Source organism: Fundulus heteroclitus, chromosome 12 (genome assembly GCF_011125445.2).
Source record: "Fundulus heteroclitus isolate FHET01 chromosome 12, MU-UCD_Fhet_4.1, whole genome shotgun sequence".
In the NCBI taxonomy this organism is placed as follows: domain Eukaryota; kingdom Metazoa; phylum Chordata; class Actinopteri; order Cyprinodontiformes; family Fundulidae; genus Fundulus; species Fundulus heteroclitus.
This window is the reverse complement of record NC_046372.1, coordinates 41,346,402-41,364,838: the sequence shown is the minus strand read 5'-3', so window position 1 is coordinate 41,364,838 and position 18,437 is coordinate 41,346,402. Positions and strand designations below refer to the sequence as shown.

Here is an 18,437-nt window from a genome sequence, read left to right as displayed (position 1 = left end):
ACACATTGGTCATGAGTCAAAGGTTGAGTCCCATGTCCAATCAGATACATTTTCCTCAAGCATTGCTAGGATAGGACATAAGATGCAGGATTTTATATGGTGCTGCATCTCAGGAGATAAGGACTGGAAGAAAGGATATATAAAAATTGGATCTATTCTTGGTGCATAGCAGACTCTGATCCAAAGAATATTTATTTTCCAAATTAGTAAATTGAGCACACAGCAGGAGGAGACTGTGAAGTAAGACGAAAGTTTAGTGTCAGCGTCAGAGATGGTGATACAATCAGTCTGACCAAGACACTATCGATTTTTTTCACCCATTTACAGAGTCAGACATAATTTAAGCTACTTTTATATGTTAAGCATGTGCACACTTTTCCTTAAGGGCAAAACACAATATTAAATATAAAACATTATGACACTGCATCAAAAAAAAATCAGGTAACCTATACAATATAAAGTGAAAACTGCTCTTGGTAAACCATGAATACCAATCCTTGATCATTTCACTGTCTTCAGCATTTGCAATTTAGTTGCATTTTTATGACTAAAATTGGAGGTAATAAGGAGAAAACAAATGTGGGAAAGTGTTATGTCACCAAAGGTAAAATGTTGTAAATTATGTAGCATCTGCATCCTGTCATCCTTAAACAAAAATTGGACAAAATTCATGTCTGATAAACAACTTCTTACACCAGGCTCTATATCTGTTTCTGCTGAAATTAGATAAAGTAGTTGCATTTGCCTTGATAATGTTACGCCACCTGTTATTAGGTTTTGGCACGACAAAGGTTTTTATTTACAGGATTTCCTTATGTTTAACTTTAAACTTCTCTAAAATGTTTGCTGGAGGCTAACAAACGCTAACTTCTCACCCTCTCATAGATGTTAGTTAAACATCTTTTCATTCAATTTACTTTAAGAATTTAAGGTAAAGACCTATTTTCTTCCACCAAAACACAATTTATAAGCAAACATTGTTAAATTGACCAACCATTTCCCAAAACATATTATTTTAGGGTATTTTGCAAACAGCTGCCTCTCTTTTAGCTATTAGCAAATTTATTTGAAATGACTACTATACTCCATTTATGGGGCAAATACTTTTCTTTTTCCTAGACATGTCTACATAGCAGAACTCCTGGATGGAGTTTGCATTCAGGTTTCACATCTTCACACCTGCCCACAAAGCTAGGCAGGCTTTGTAGCGCAAGTGTCAGTGCAGCCTCGAAAGCGCCGCAATGAAGCTATTTCACACGGTCCAAACACTGTAAACTGCTTCTGCAGTATCATTCAGCAATAAGCCATGCAGCACCATTAAGAAAATGGCAGTGCAGCAAGCAAGACGTAAACCTTGACAATGAGACGAGATTTAAGTGAATCTGCTTGTGTCTTGTCATTAAAGGCAGGGGATCAACAGTCGGCTCTCATGTGCTGAAAGTAAAACGAGATGCAGCTGCGAGGACAGAAATGTTTGCCTTCGAAGCACAGCGCTGATTTTCTTTTTTTTTTTTTTTTCAATAAATGAAAAGACATCATAGACAAATCAAGCAAGGATACAACGTGACAGCATGGAAAGCACTGCGAGTGAAATGCCGCGTATACAATGGATGCCACAGCACAAAACTATAAACACATAAGATAAAAAGCCATTTGATGCCAGAAAACAGCTTTAGCGTTGGCTTTAAAACCGAGATGCTGTACTCTATATAAATATTTACCATCACATATTCAGACACCTGCTCTAGATGTTGAGCTTTAGCGGTCTCAAAAGTGAAAAACATTCTCCATACTAGCATGTGAAATCTATTCAGAGAAAGTGCAGACGAGAGCTAACATTTCTGCAGCTGTAAGGAGCAGACACCCTCCACATACACCACCACCACCTGGCTTAGATCTTCTGGCTGAAAGAATGCTACTACACTTTTTCTTGTGCATACGATGAAGGCCTATTTGACTGGTTAGCGATGATTTCCGTCAAGAAAAACACACAGACAGTCATGGTGTGTAAACCATTGAGAAGCCAGCCATTACTCTTTAAAAGGGCAATGCTGTTTTGAGGCTAGGGGTCAGTTTTTGCCTAAAGTGGAGGAGTCATGGTAGGATGGAGGGAGGGAAGGTACAGGGATCTGGGTCTCATCTGCCATGACGTGCATTTTGATTTGGTATGTTGTGGTAAAGAAAGGGCAAAGCTATCTGTCTAAGTTCTAACTCTCACTTACGGTTATGAAATCTGGATCATGACCAAAAGATTGAGGTCTTGGATACAAGCAACGGAGAGGATGAGCTTCTTCTGACGTGAAACCTGACTCTACCTGAGCGATAAGATGAGGAGCTCCGTCGTCACGGAGGAAGAATGGAGTGGAGCTGGTCTGCAGGATAGTGTCAAAAGAGGAGTGGGGGGGATGTCTGGGTTTCCTTTTTTTTACCTCGCAAATAAGGGGTAAGATAACGAATGGATGGATGGATGGATGGATGGATGGATGGATGGATGGATGGATGAATGGATGGCTTAAAAACACTGTTGGCAGAATATGAGGTGTTTGTCATGCTGTTTTAAATAAAAGCAATTAGATCATTATCTACATTTTTCTTTTCACATTTTGCCTTTTCATCATTATTTGACCTTTAGGGCAATGGTACTACGTCTCTCATGGACATGTCTGTAAGTGTTTAAGTCCTGTTGTATGAAATGTAGTGTTGGTGAACTGCATTGTAGAATAGCTCAGGATTTAACTGCATACCAAACTTCACAAGAAAAAAAAAAAACTGCTGCAGGAAGCTGGACAGTATATGGACGCAGAGGCCGCCGGTTGCTTCATGGTCGGCTCTCGGTCCGGACCTCGCCCCTGTGATCTTCCTCCCTTCTCACTGCCTGCTATAAATACAACCCAGCCTCCTCTTATAGCTTCTAACCGCTGAACCGCTAACACACCGAAACTATGATTATAAAGGCCTATTTTGGGTAGCGCTTTGAAGCGGAGATGAACACTGAACGCGAGGCAGACAGACAGACAGAAGGAGGGAGAGATGCTGAGAAGCAGCGTGCACAAGATATGCAATACGGAGCGGGTAGAGCACAGTGTCACCAGACGTTCATCTGAGCGGGTACTCTTTTGGAGGGGGGGGGGAGAGACAAAAAAGCCAACACAGCATACACAAAGACAAAACCTATGTAGATGTACAAGTTTTGTCTCCTGGAGAAGTTGACAGGAAAAGAAGATGTACGACAGAATGGGAGCATGGAGACAGAGACAAGAAAGGGAAAGGGATACATACCTCGGGGTTTTTGCAAAAGTATCTATTGTCAGTGTTCTCATTTCCTCTGCTTGGTTTAAACAAACACTGTGTGCATCTTAAAGAGCCATAACGTCTCCTGGTTATGCTGGTGGTGCTGCACTTAAAGAACAGTCATGGGCATAAAGGAACGCAATTCCACAGTTAGCTTGATGAACGGGGGTGGGGGTGGTTAAAGATGATTAAAACAGTGACGGGAAAAGTGAGCCCATGGAGGAGATGGTTTTTAAGGAAAGATGAGGGGGTCTAGAAGAAGATTAAAGCAGGAGGGGCGTGGCACGTGGGGTAAACCAGCAGTTGGGTTGGAGGGGACGGAACAGGGGGACGGGATTGAAATCCACAACAAGCAGAACAAATCTGAAGCCGCTTGATGCAACAAGTGAGGTTTTTTCCCTCCCAGCATTGTGGTAAAGCAGGCTTGACGTGTACAAGAGCAGCAAGAACCAGCTGGAGCGAGAACCACGCCGATGAAACATACAAGACAGTGTAAAAAGAAGCCCGCAGACTTCAATGGTGATAGGTATGAATGTGAACGAAAAAACCAAAACAAAAACCCTGTAGAACGCTGAGCAATCTTCAAGATCTATCTCTCCTCAGTCAGGTTCGGGTTAAGGAGAAAGAGTAGGACAACAGAAACCATTTTTACTGGACTACGTACCGCTCAGTGCAAGTCATTTCTACCCCATCCACTCAAATCTTGCAACAGGCTGGCCATAAGACAGAAAATACCGATCCCCTTGCTTCAACGATCCTGATATGGATTCAGAAATACACGGTGTGTGAATTACAAGTCTTGTCTGGTACAAGTCGAGGACTGATGTTCAACACTGTGTCAAATCCTCTTACTGAATGTAACACACTGGAACAGGACGGTCATGGTGCCGAATAACACCGAGACGTCTCAAAGGAGGAAAAAAAGGTCACAGGGGCAGGATGAATAATGCTCGCATCGCCAGCAAATCAGATGAGCTTCTTAAATCAGTTCTTGACGACCATCCATGACTGTGTTTGTGGCACAGCTGTGGGTTGGTTTTTTTTCCAGGTCTGCCTGTGAAAAATTGCTTGTGAGACCCTTCACCACTGGAGTGCTGTTTAGTTTGTTGTCTGTCTAAAGAATGTAGCTGATTTCTTTCAGCACTTTTGTCACTCTGGTCGCTATACAGTGTTGCATTTAATACAGGCCTCACCTTGGAATATAAAACACAAGCAATGCATTTGGGTTTGTCGCATTAAACCACAAAAGGTTTCCTTATTTCTCTTGGTACTTTACTGCATATGATAGACCAACACAATGTAGTTTATACTTGTAAAGTAGAAGGAACAGGATGAATCGCTTTCAATTCTTTAAAATCTGGATATGAGTATTTAGCTCTCCTGAGTCGATACTAGAACCGCCTTACATTGCTGTTACGACAGCAAGTTTTGCTCAAGCACAGGCAGGTTTCAAGCCTTAATTCTCAACTGGACTTAGGTCAATTGTCCTGCTGAAGGCTTTTGCCAACCCTGTATTTAGCTTCACCAAGGTTCTTATCTTTTCTGACCAGTTTCAACATCTCCGGCACCGAAAGTCTTGTTTTGCATGCAAATGGGTCTTCTTGTTCCTTTCTTTCAACAATGGCCTATTTTTGACCACACTGGCCCGATTTATGGCGAGCAAATCTAATACATGTTCGCGGATATGGGGTGTGGTCACTGCGCGCTTGCAGTCAGAGAAGGTTGCAAGTACCCGGTTCGATCCCCGGTCCTGGCACTCTGGGTCCCTGAGCAAGACCCTTAACCCCAGAACGCTCCCCAGGCGCCGCACATGGCAGCCCACTGCTCCCCAAGGGTGATGGGTTAAAAGCAGAAAACAAATTTCGTTGTAATGTATGTTTCAATGACAATAAAGATGATATTACTACGAATATTACTTATTATTACTGGATTCTTCTGCCTAAACTGTGATCTCTGCAGCACCTCCAGAGTAACCATTACTCTATTGGCTGTATCTCTTATCAGAGCTGTCCTTGCCCAGCCTGATGGCTTATGGCCTTGTCTGGTGTGTTCCTTGGTCTTTACGGCATATGAAATCTTCACAGAACGGTAAGATTTATACTAACATTAATTTAAATAACAAACAGTGGCCAGGCCCTCTTTGCTAACTAGGTAAATTCAGAAGATAGTTCGTTAACATGTAGGGACTGCTTTGTGTTGGTCTCACATACAATCACAATAAAATACACTGAAATTTGTGGTTATAAAGTACTAAACCATTTAAGCAGCGAGGGTACTTCTGCATGGCACAGTACATATTATAACTGAGTCATATTTAGTCAATAATCATCAACATATAACACTTAAACACTCAAAAAGTCACAGATTTCTGAAAGCTTCACAGCCAATTCATATTAGCATCTTAGTTCCACAGTGGTTGTCTCAAACATAAGAGGGGATAGATGAAAGCATCTAAAAACAACACTTTTCCACATGTTTTAGCTTCTGAACAGTCAGTGTTATAGTTGTGATGGCATAATTGGAAAGCTGTCAACTTGACAAAAGAGGTTCGTTCACCTGAACGCATCATCTCCACTGTCACTGCAAGTCGCACCAAGCATGAAAAAGTTGTTTTTAAGACACATTTTTTTCAAAGCAACATCTCTGCCTGCCACACAAATGAATGCTAACAAGCACATACTGTATATATGCAGTGTTAAACAAGATAGTGGAGGATGGGAGCAGCTGTAAATACAAAAATATGATCAGATAAAAAGCGAAAATCTTGAAAAGGCCAAATTTTCTGTTGTTTATTTAGTGCAGAGCTAACTTATTGGATTCCTCTCGACAGTTGAGCCTTTGCCAAACCAAATAACTGCAGCAGTTCAAGCTGTGCTGCACAGAAAATTACTTCTGTAAGCTAGTGACAATTGCACAGTTGAAATCAGACATTTTCACATGCTTCATTACAAGATAAAAAACATTGTTTAAAGGCATAGTAACCTTGCTAACATCCATCCTATATCTATATACGAATATTCGTGCCTGACTCTTGCCGGATGGATGTAGTTCCGCAGAACTCCACACGGCTCCACACACCCATCTAGAATCGCTACCATTGGGAGGGATTTCTATACCACATAACATGGACGAGCCAATCAGGGATTGCTGGGCGGGATTTTTTTGTAGTTGTGACCTATCAGAGAAGCAGCTGCTTTGATTCAGACAACAATGGCGGCTCACCGTGAGGAAGCAAGCTGGAACATTGCTATTTCATCAGTGTTGTCCAATCTACCAAATATTAATAATTTTAAAGAACACCAGGGGACATCTTTGAAGGCTTTCGTTGGTGGAAACAATGTTTTCGCCCTTTTTCCCGACCGGGTTTGGCAAGAGCTTGATCCTCCCTAACGTCAGCGTCACGGGTTGGTTTCCGTGTGAGTGGTTGAAGTAGCACGTCAGTAAAGCTGACGGACAAGTGGTCTATCCAATCATATGCAAGGATTTTTGATAAGGCCCCTACTTCTGAAATACATCTCCAATGGAGCAATCCCAGATGAATGTGTGGAGCTCTGCACAACACATCCATCTGGCGAGAGTCAGTTTAGGGGGCTGGTGGCTATCTCCAGGTCATTGGGAGAGAGGCAGGCTACACCCGGCACAGAACTGCAGACAGGACAGGGTTGAGAACAGGGAAGATATGCAGCAAAAGAACCACATACCGCGAGTCGCAACCCGGGACAGCCACGTTGAAGACTGAGGCCTCCGTACATGGGTTGCGTGCACAACCCCCGCGCTTCTACCTCGCTCCAGGAAAAGTTATATTTTGATCTAATTTTAGACAGTAATTTATCTTTTTATGCACTGCTTGTAAAATCTGGACTCCACTTCATAGTAACGTATCTTGTGTTACAACAGTAATTCATACTCTATAATAAGTCTTACACACAAATGGTATACCACAGCGCTACATTTTCATGCATTGCTTTTTTCTCATGAGTCACGTGGCTCTAATGCTAACGACAGCCACATTAATTAAACTGCGAGACGACTGAAACTAAAAGGTGGTTTGGATAAGAGCAGACCCAGAGTGCCATTTTCATTTACATCCACGCTTGCCCACACATCCGCTCTAACAAAGTCAGGATGACAACAAAGAGCACTGCAGGTCCTGACTTGTGGTCCCAGCTGTTAATCCTCACTGACCAATCAGCACGGGGGTTGGGGGGTGGGGGGGGGATGAGTGACACTCATAGCAGATAAAAGCGGTGATGAATCTCCTCTTTCCATTCCCCGTCTCCTCGCACCGCTATTCTCCCACTCACGCACAGTCTTTCACTCCTCCTCCTCCTCTTTCTCCTCCTCTCTCTTAACCACTAATTACAGTAATTGGATGGTTTGGGGAGATATGGCAAGAGAGGCCGAGAACAGGAAGGGGGAAAAAACGGTTGAGAGAGAGGGAAAAAGGTTTCTGGAGGTCAGAGGCCCAGCCCTTTTGTACTCTCTTTCTGAGCCACATTTATTTTCTACCTCCAACACTGATACTATCATTCCCTTTTCTACATTAAGAGGCATACATTAGCATTGGCTCTTCTTTAAAGACACAAGAATCATTTTCTGCATCAAAGCTGGCCAGATTTTTGAAATACAGGATCAAATTTCTAAAGGCTCAAGTTCTCCTACTTATTTCACCACTCTCTCCTGTATCCAGTCTTTCTTTCTTTCTGCCTTTCTTTCTTTCCTTCCTTCCATTGTTTAACCCCAGCTGCTGAGTTTTGTCATACTCTAGCTTTGGCTCACTAACCTCTGTCACTGTGCTGCACTCAGAGGTGCCCGTGTGATTGTTCAAGCGAGTCTGTTTAAAGGTGTGCAAAGTTATCCCGGCAGGAGAAAATCAAATGAGGTGTCAAAGACTGAATTTCAAAGTCAGTGGGAGAAGGCTGAGGTATATTTTCTATGATCAGTGGAAGCAGACTGTGTTAAGAGAGTAAAGCTAACAATGTAATGGATCCGAGAGAGAAGATGTAATAGGGGGGAAACAAAATGAGAGGGGACATTCATTTTTGTGACACGCCTAGCTGTTGTTTTTGAGATAAAAGCTAGCTAGGTCACAGTAATGTTTTTTAGAATCAAACCAAAGTGAGTTGAATTTTCATCAGCGCAGACAGAGGGTCTGCATGGTGTAGTAGTAGATTAAATAACTTTTGTTTTATGTTATTGTTGTCCAAAAACATGACTGTTGGGTTAATTGGCCTCTCTAAATTGTCCTTAGGTGTGAGTGTGTGTGTGTGGATGGTTGTTTGTCCTGTCTCTGTGTTGCCCTGCGACAGACTGACGAACCTGTCCAGGGTGTACCCCCCCTCTCGCCCACTGACAGCTGGAGACAGACACCAGCACCCCACACGACCCCAGCAGGGATAAGCGTGTCGGAAAATGTATGGATGGATGGGTTATTCTTGCATCATCTCTATAGCACTTGCATCAGTTCTGTGGTAGTGGAGAATATGTGTGCATATCCATGGCATCTCAGAGTGGAGACAGTCATACTGCAGAATTTTTAGAGGCTGTCTAAAATATCCAGGCAGTCTGCTGAGGATCAAATTGTGTATCTTATAATTTAAAATGTGTTGAAGGCAAGGTTTAAGTCTTTTATACTCACAGCTGGAATTCTTCCTATGGCACCGAAACCCAAGGCAGACATGCTTGAAAACCATTAGATCTTAATTTTAATTTGATTTTATGAGCAATTCAATCTTACAAACATCTGTGTGCAGGCTACTTTAAAGCTTTAGTACTTTGTTGTCAAAGTTTAATTGGTGAAACATAAAAATGCCAACTCTTCAAAAATAGCTAAAAGCCTTGTGTCTTTTGTTTTGTGCCTTTAAAGTCAACGTGACAACTCAGTAAGTCACAATTCAAGACTGGTATCAAATATCAGCAGGGATGCTTTTCATAGTCGATGCTTTTTTTCTTCAATGTTCTTTAGAGCATCTATAGCTCATGTAAGGAACCTATTTGGCGGTCAAGTCTGCCCTTGTATTTGTAGACCTCAAAGTATTAAAAATAACCGACAACAACAAAATGTGATGCAGTCATTAAGTATTTTTAATTCCAGTTTTAATTTTAACAACCTCTGAATGTTGTGCAAGATAATGAGCTAACTGTCTCCAATGGGTGGCTAGCTCCGAAGCCAGCTAAATGTTGGGACTGAGATGCTTTGATGTAACGGTCATCTTGATGTGGGATTTCATAGCTAAACTCAAGGCACACTGTTGATTAAAAATAAATGTCTATGTTTTGAATCACGCTTATAAATGTAGACTGTGTCGCAAATGTCTTTGATTTCTTTATGTGATGTGGCTTAATTGTGAGACTGTTGGGCTTTATGACACATAGCACTCCTGCTTTAAATACTTACAGATTGTTAAAAAGCCACAGAAAAAAAAGTTGCAAATTGTGCTGAATAAACTTATACGAACGTTTGCTAAAGGCTGCAGCTTAGAAATAATTTAAGAACCGATACTGTAATGCTGTCCTGGTTGAACATGTATAGGTCATTTGGCTTTGCCATAGAAAAATCAGGTTATTTGTTAATGACATAAAATGGTACCATGTCAGGACAGGAAAAAATATCTGTGCAAAAAGGATGAATGCAAAACATGTATGAGAACATTTACACTGAAACAAATAATAATAATAATAATAATAATAATAATAATAATAATAATAATAATAATAATAATAATAATAATAATAAAATCTTTAAACATGGCCTTTGTCAGTTGATCAGAGTGAGGAATGTATGAGGGCAGTATGTAAATTTACAGCCCTCATTAGCTGCTTTACAAGTGTGTTATGCCTGTGTGTGCAGAAAACGTCTCATTAGAGGCCAAAGGGGATTTATTTTCACTTGACAAATGTGCTGAGAAGAAGAAAAAGGGAAATATTAACATATGAGTTTTCTAACAGTAAAACGAGAAGAAAGACAGGCAAGACGGAGGGAAAATAGGCGGACAGATAGTTAGAAGAGAGGATGTTTGTGTTTCTTCTTCTGCATCCCCATGTAAGCCTCGTGTAATTGCAGGGTGGGGGCAGGGATGGAAGTGGTGGGTGGGAGTAAATATTATCTTTTCAACCATCTCTCTGCCCCAGCATGACCCACCCTGTTCACTCACACTCACAACCATATACGCCTCCTGTACTGCCAGGAGCCCCAAATCCCTCAGACTGCCAGCCTAAGCAGTATACACACACACACACACACACACACACACACACACACACACACACACACACACACACACACACACACACACACACACACACACACACACACATAAACAAAGGTGGATTAGATAGACAGATTCACAGCTACACACACACACATTCTCTCTCCCTTTATGCCAATAGGCACGCAGCTCCACTGACCTCCTATTCTCTCACACTTGTTTTCCTTCGTGCTTCTACCCCGCTGCATGGCTTCCCACTTATGCACAAAGACATGTGTTAATATGAATGCCGCACAGTGATTCTGCAGTGCAAACTGCAACAAAAGGTAAACAACCTGCTCCGTGCGTGGACGCATGTGTGCGCTTTCCTCTCTTACTCCATCGGTAGTCTGAAACCCCGCTCTGTCCTTTTAAGGCATGCAGTTGTGAGCTTCTCTTTCCCAGTCTCTCTACCACTCGTTCTGTCAAGCTTTCTTTCCAACATCCATCTTCTCTCTTTCTCTCTCTTTCTCTCTCTTTTCGTCTTGCTTTTCTCCTCTGACCCATCCCTGCCTCCTCCTGCAGTTTTTCCACTATTTTGTCTTTCTCATAACTCCTCCTTAGCACTGTAGGTGGAACTCATCCATATAAGTCAGTTAACTCAGTGCTCAGCCACTGAAGAAATCAGCCAGTGGGTAGGATAATCCCACTTGTTTTCAGTGGAAACCAGCCTGTGTTAGAAATCTTTGACAGACAAAACTGCAGTAGAGAAAGTCGTACGTATAAAAAAAAGGGTTACACGATGTGGGTTTTTAGTTCGTCAATAAGCAAAGCTGCACTCAAAGCTGCAGCGTCTGGCAAAAGAAGTCATACCCTGGACCGTTTTGTCACATTGCAGCCACGATCTATGATGTGGCTTTTTGGGTTTTATGTGGTACACAAACATCTAGTAGGACATAACCATTTGTTTTGATACTACTAGATAAAAGCTAGTGCTACCAATTGTCTTAAGAAGTAATTTAAATGGTATAGCATTTACATTAATGTCACTATGAGTCCAGTTTAGCACCTAAATACATCACAGACTGATCAGTGTATCAACCCCCCAGACCACTAAGGTCTTCTGGCTCCAGTCTGCTCTGCATACCCAGAACCAAACATGGAGAAGCAGCATTTAGTTCCTATGCTCCACTTATCTGGAACAAACTTCCAAAAAACTGTAAAAGTGCTGAAAGCCTGAGTTCTTTTAAATTAAGATCAAATACATATTTGTTTAGGATTGCCTGTTTTACTGAAACATCATTAGTTCAACTTTGTAGTCCAACTGTTTATAATATTTGCTTTTAGTTTCAATTTTCTTTTTTGTTTAATATTTTCTACATTTTATTTCAACTTGCTTTTATTCTGTTTTTATTTTCCTCTGTTTTAATCATGTAAAGCACTTTGCGTTGTCTTCGTACTGAAATGTGCTATATGCAAATAAATTTGACTTGCCTTGTCTAACTGTTCTTTAAAGGCCACAGAGGTTTGTAAAATAACACTAAAGTACAACCTGCATCTTTAAGATAAAGGAATGCAGTAGACAGTTCACCATAAAGGGCTGGAGAAGTACAGAGCAGGGTTAGAGTCTGGTCAGATTCTAAAATAATATCTCACGTTTTGAATATCTCATGGAGAACTGTCGGATCTGTCATCCGACTGTGGAAGCAGGGGCCTGTGGCACAACTGCAAAACTGACAAGACATGACTGACAGGTGGCAAAGGAGAGAACAGATTGGATAAACAGCCATGAGGTCCATGTTAACTCTGGAGGAGCTGCAGAGATCAACACCTCAGGTGGGAGACGCTGTTGACAGGGCTATGAGTTTTGCACTCTACAAATCTGGTCTTCATGGAAGAGCGGAAAATGAGAGCAACCGTTTGAAGAAAGCCGTCAGAAATTGTATTTGCCTAGCCACACTTCATGTAGTTTAATCCGTGGAGAGGCTTTTTCTCAGCACAAAGAAGCTGGTCAGAGTTTACTATTGATTTTATTGATGGAGCTAAATACAAGTTTTGAGACTGGGGCAGAGGTTCAGTCTCCAACAGGACAACGGCCCAAAACATGCGGCCACAGACACAATGGAGTCATTTAGGTCATACTGTTGTGTTAAAAAACGGCTCGTTCAAAGTATGGCTATATGTCATCGTTGTTCGTCTTCTTTGTTCTGTGTTTGCTTTGATTCCTTCCGCAAACAAAACCGAGCGTGTCACTGTTTCCCCTCTTAGGCCTCTGTCTCTTTATAAGTCCACGCTGGCTAAAAAGCAGCTCACAGCGTATGTGCCAACCCTGACTTTTCTTTGTTGCGATGGAGAGTTTTACCGCAAACTCTCAACACCCTGTTGATTGCTCCCCCCCCCCCACCTCATTCTCCCTTCTTTCACTTCCAACCACAACACTGCAGAGGACTGTCACAGAGATTCTTGTGCTAAAGAAACACGGCTGTGAGCAAAAAAAAAAAAAGAAAGAAAAAGAAAGCAAAGGATTTCCATGAGACGGGTGGTAGTGGCAGGAGATAGATTTTGAAATCACCCCACCGATGCTGCCACCTCTCCTCGAGTGCAGGTGAAACCAGAGCTCTCTGTGAAAATGCCATGAGAGCATTTCAGGTTCATTTGAAAAGCCACGACACACAAAAGGAAAAGAGGGGAGGAGAAGGATAATGTGCATAAAGAACGAGCTAGAAAAGGAAGGAACAGATACGGGATAAAAGGTGGGATCGGTGCAACAGGGAGGTGAGAAAACCCTTTTCCCCATATTCTTTCCATTCTCTTTATAGTATCTGCTTAATCCCCAAGAGGAAGAGAAAGGCAGCACTTCCCCGTGGATGGATTAAAAAAAAAAAGACTTTTTCACCGCTTGCAACAATTGGCATTGTTCAGCAAAGAAAGCTGAATGTGGCTGTGGAGAACAGCTGAGATAAAGAGCGTGAATGCAGCTGAGTGCAGGATTAGACTGATGTATTGTCTTATTAACGGGTCGATGCCAGCCTCTTTATCAAAGGCCTGAAACCATCCACCCCTGATATAATGGAGAAAGTCTCCTGGTTTGTTGTAACGGAACACCGTGGTGCGATTATTGGTGTTGAGTAAGATGTCTGCATCAGCCCAGTGGCCAGATGGAAGATTCTCCTAATTTAATAAGTCGGCTCCGTAACTCTCAGCAAGCAGCGGCGTTTGATATCTTTCAGCACAGCCCCTGAATATGATCGCATGCTCGAGTGATGCCATGCTTTTTTTTTTTTTGTTCTGGTGAAGTTCTACTTTGGTGACCTTTGACTCACAAATCCTCAAACCGCCTTTAGCAACCTGACCAGAGAGGGCTAACATTTGAGGGAAATCAAAGTCCTGAAGTGACAACGCTTCCATGAACCGTTTGGTAGAAATACAGTGATGTGAAAAAGTCAGTTTCTACATATTTTGATTACAAGTGAACATATTTTGATTTTTTTTTTTATTCCAATTGCCCAAGATTTCTAAAGATCCCTAAAATTCCTGGGAACATTTTCAGCGTCTCTGTAAAGCACACTGTGATGTCCTGAGCTTGATAATATCTACATAAATATAAAGGGGAGTAACGGAACAGTTGATAATGTATTATTCCATAGATTGTTTCAGACATTAAAACACATTTAATATGTCTGTGAACCCCTGGTTCCTAGCAGCCAGTTAGGAAAATAACAAAATCAAATTTTTAGATGTACAAAAATATTGTTATTCCAAAAAAAAAAAGGTTTAGGCTCACAACTCTCCACAAACTAAAGGATGAGTCTTCTGGAAGTCTTAAAAAGATGGTCTTAAAGCTGATGTCTGTCTAGTTTAAGTCAGTGTTTTAGGCTGGTGCTACAAACAGAAGCATTTGGAAATTACAATGAGATAGGCCCAGTTTTTGGCTCTTCAGGAAATAACATTTTGTTTCACAGATACTATTACGTGACCAAAAGAAGTCAAAACTGTTGCAGGTGCATTTAAATAATTTAAAAAGTTGCTTTTTCCCCCAACACACTGTAATATCTTTTAAGCATTTAGTTCTGTTGGTTTGGATGATTTTCATTTACCGCTACCAGAAAACTTTATTTAGTTTCTCTGAAAATTTTAATATCACATAAAACCCATAAACACATCTTAACACGCGAGTGTTGCTTTATGTCCATGTTATGGGCTGCTCCATCATGTTTAAGCATACCGATGTGTTAGATTTTCACTAGAATCTGAGACTTACCCTTGACACCATCCACAAGGACAATTAATCCACAAAATGCCAAATAAAGCGTCTGTATCTAAGAGTTAATGGAAAGTGGAGTGGAAGGAAAATGCGTGGTAGGAAAAAGTTGCACCAGCAGCAGGAATAACCCCTCCCACCCAAAACAATAATAAATAAAATAAAACTTTATTATGGGAAAAAAAAAGACTTTTGACCACTGCGCACAAGTCAGATCCACGTAAGACCTTCCAATAATAAACTTTGACACCTTGTGATGAGCAACTTTAAAAATCCTCTTTACGAATCTGATTTGATATTCTAGTTTTCTAAGACCTGAATCTTAGAGTTTCACTAGCTGTATGCCATAATGATCACAATTGACAGCATTACCAACTCGGAATATACAACCCTGTGTGTGATTAAGCTATATATGAGTTTCTGTTTTGGAATTGTTAAAATAGAATAGATTCAGTGAAATTTGAGGTTATTCTGGCACACCTCTCATTGGGACAGTCTGATACTAAAGTCGCTAAAAGGCCAGTTTAAGACAGGTTTCCCACATATCATCTGCTACATGTAGGTACACTACTGGTTTAACTGGGCCAAAGCAAATGTAATATACTGTTCCTCGTCATTTGGTCAGGGGTTCTATTGACTCAACTTAAAATGAATACCTGCCAAACTCTGAAAGAACGTCATGGCCTCAAGAGACATAAGCCTCCAATTGTAAAACTAATCTGGGCGTCGAAGTTCCTTTAACCTGCGTGTCATGTCATGGCCAGCAGGGTCTTTAAGCCTTGGTATCACTCACCTTGGTATCTAACGGTCTTGCGTGGGACTGGGTTCCAGGTGAGAGCTGCTGACTTCTCCCATCCAACCAACAACACGACGAGTAAGACCCCTGTCCCACCCATGGCTGCCACCTCGGCTCCCGTTTGGTAGGATCTGTCACTCGGTGATGGACGGAGGGACCAATCAGTTGATCAGGGAAAAGGCCAGGTCCTGGCAGGCTGCTGAGAGATAGAGAGAGAAAACAACAACACATCAACTGGGAGCTGCTATTTGCTTCCTTTATTGCCTCGGTTGTATATCAGAAACCTCTCTGTGGGAGCAGCATTTACACCATGCACATATTTCAAGAGAACAAACAGAACAGGACAAAAAATAAAATAAAAAATCAAGCTGGAAAGACAGATAAATTTCTCCCTTTGAAAACAGGTACTATAAAACTGAGCATCACACTCCACAGTAATATAAACCAGCGGTGAAGGACGTAACTCGTTAAGGCGTTCCGGAAAAGTTGCAACGGGCTCCGATGTTTGCGCGCGCCTGCCAAGAGCAACAAACTGCGGCATTCAAATAACTTTAGCCGGGGAAACGGTGAAGGAAAGTTCTCCCTGCCACTCCCTCGCTTCCAGCGATAATCTAGCGATCGGCACTCTGAGGGCTCAAAAACAGCTTATCGCCGCATTCTTGTCAAGCCAATTCAGCAGCAGTATATTAAGCTGGAGCTGAGTTATCAAAGTTAATTGGCTCTGGCAACACATCAAACGCCAACGTGTTGGGAGACGAATGTCGAGGCAAGGACAATCCAATAGAACGGTGTTGTAAATGAATTGGTTTATATCTAATGAACATGTCAAGTGTGCGGCTAAAACGCGGCGTTACGGCCTAATGACGGCTCAGGGTGAGTGGCTTGTTACCGCGCTGCGTGGGAGACAGATGGCGAGGGTAAGAACAGACATGGAGAAAGTTGTAGACTGTTAAAAAAAACAACCAGGAAAGCAATCTGCCTTAATATTCCCCATTTTCCTAGTAATACAGTCCTGATGATCCATCGGCCCATTTATTGCCTGCTCTCTTATCTCTATAGAGCTAATCATATCATGTCTAGGACTAATGCAAGTTGGAGGCAAAACTTCTTAAAAACAATCTCTTGTGGATGCTTTGAATAAAAGAAAAAAAAAGTATTGGATCTATCAAGATGTGAACAGATTTTCTTGCAAGGCTCTTATTGAAGTACATAAGACCTTTCTAAAGCAGTCTTTGCACCACTTTGTTTTAAAATCAACTAAGGTCCTAAAGAGAGGAATATTCCATCCACCGCAGCCACTTAGGACTTAGGAAGCACGAAGCAGAAAACGCTTCCTGAAAAAGCCTGTATTTATCTGACAAACGCACATTTAAATGTCACTTTTAAGTGCCGAAGCGCCGCACTGAGAAGCCGTTCCTTGTCACTTACGCTTACACTGAGTCAGAAACCTCAGAGGTGGACGTCTCAGACGCTCGGGCCTGAAGCCGCTGGAACCTCTGCAGCGTGCGGGTCGAGATCATTTCGTACAAAAAAAGCCTTAAAATGAATTCTTAACCCCACTCTGAAACGTGTGGAAAAGAGAACCCTTATGTCGTGTTCATTTGCTCGCGAAATGAATGTTTTGAACATGATATCCCCATAAGAGCTGTCTCATACAGCGACCGTGGAACACGGAGGAACGCGCGCCATCTGTAAGCATCCCCCTGTGCACCTGCTGCCGCTGCACATTACTGAGGGAAACGGGCGCTTCTGACGGCGGGCGATCGTTGAAGGGGCCCATTACGTTCTAAGCAGGCAAACAATGTCAAGCTTTAACAAGGCACAAAATAAGAAAGCGCAAAATCAGTAAGTGGAGCGAAGCCACCGACGCGCCTCCCTCGTCTATTCCCACATGTGAATATTAAATTCTGGCTCTGGCAAAACAAACACTTACTCCGTTTGGTGGATTGGCGGGAGAGGTAATTGAGATTCAGAAACGTGTGTGTGTGTGTGTGTGTGTGTGTGTGGGGGGGGGGAGTTTGCTCAACCATGTTTGTGTGCCGACATCCAACCCGGGAGGCTGGTATTGATTATATTTTGAGGAGAAAAAGAAATAAAACAGAGTTTGGAGAAAAAAAAAAAAGAGCCCCCATCTCACCCACCCACCCACACTTTTCCTCTTCATCTCCGCATCAGATCACGGCGACATGCCGTTAAATGAGCGTGCTTAAACCGCTGGATTTGGGTGAAAGCTCTGCAAGCCTTGCAGTGCGGGCTACCAGCTTTATTGGATCGATGCTGATGGCCTTGCCGGGCAAACGCTTCAGTGAGCGGGGAGAACGGAGAGAGAGAGAGAGAGAAGAAGAAGAAGAAGGGGCGACGGCACAGGGCGCCGAAAAAGGACGGGAAGGCTGAAGGAGGGAGAGACGAGGCAAACCCTTCTTCCTCGTCGGTTTCGTCTTCATGCAGAAACATAATGAAGCATAGAGGGCCTCTGGAAGGGCAGATTATGGGAAGCGGCAGCATGCAAACACTACGGGGCAAATTGAAAGTTGAAACTTTATAAATCTCATGGCCTTATGAGCCCGCCCCCACTCAGAAAGATACGTGCTCAGTTCCAGCCTCGCTTCATTTGTGCTTTCTGTACTTGAAACACGGACAGCTTTCTTCCCGATCTGTGTGCCGTTTCACTCCGTCTGCACGACGCTTTCACTCGCCAACACTCTACGAAACCTCTTCACAGAACAGCTGGATCTACGTGGATAAATGTACACCCAGATGGACTGCATTCACTGAGCGAATTACTTCTTAGGGCCATTGGTGGTGCGCTACATTTTATTTAGGGAGAACAGAGCGTAGCGGGGCTGAACGCAAGGCACATTTTTTCTGACTTTTATTGTAAAGAAAAACATTTTCTATCAAC

General features: G+C 42.3%; 1 protein-coding gene across 1 annotated transcript in view; it reads right to left on the bottom strand.

The window, feature by feature from the left end:
• LOC105936275 (sema domain, immunoglobulin domain (Ig), transmembrane domain (TM) and short cytoplasmic domain, (semaphorin) 4C) overlaps positions 1-18,437 on the bottom strand; it is a gene marked incomplete in the record, with an annotated part of 144,596 nt that overhangs the window by 50,237 nt on the left and 75,922 nt on the right. The window contains 1 exon segment of the mRNA XM_036144615.1: positions 15,533-15,734. Within this exon segment, the coding sequence (XP_036000508.1) occupies positions 15,533-15,635 (103 nt within the window).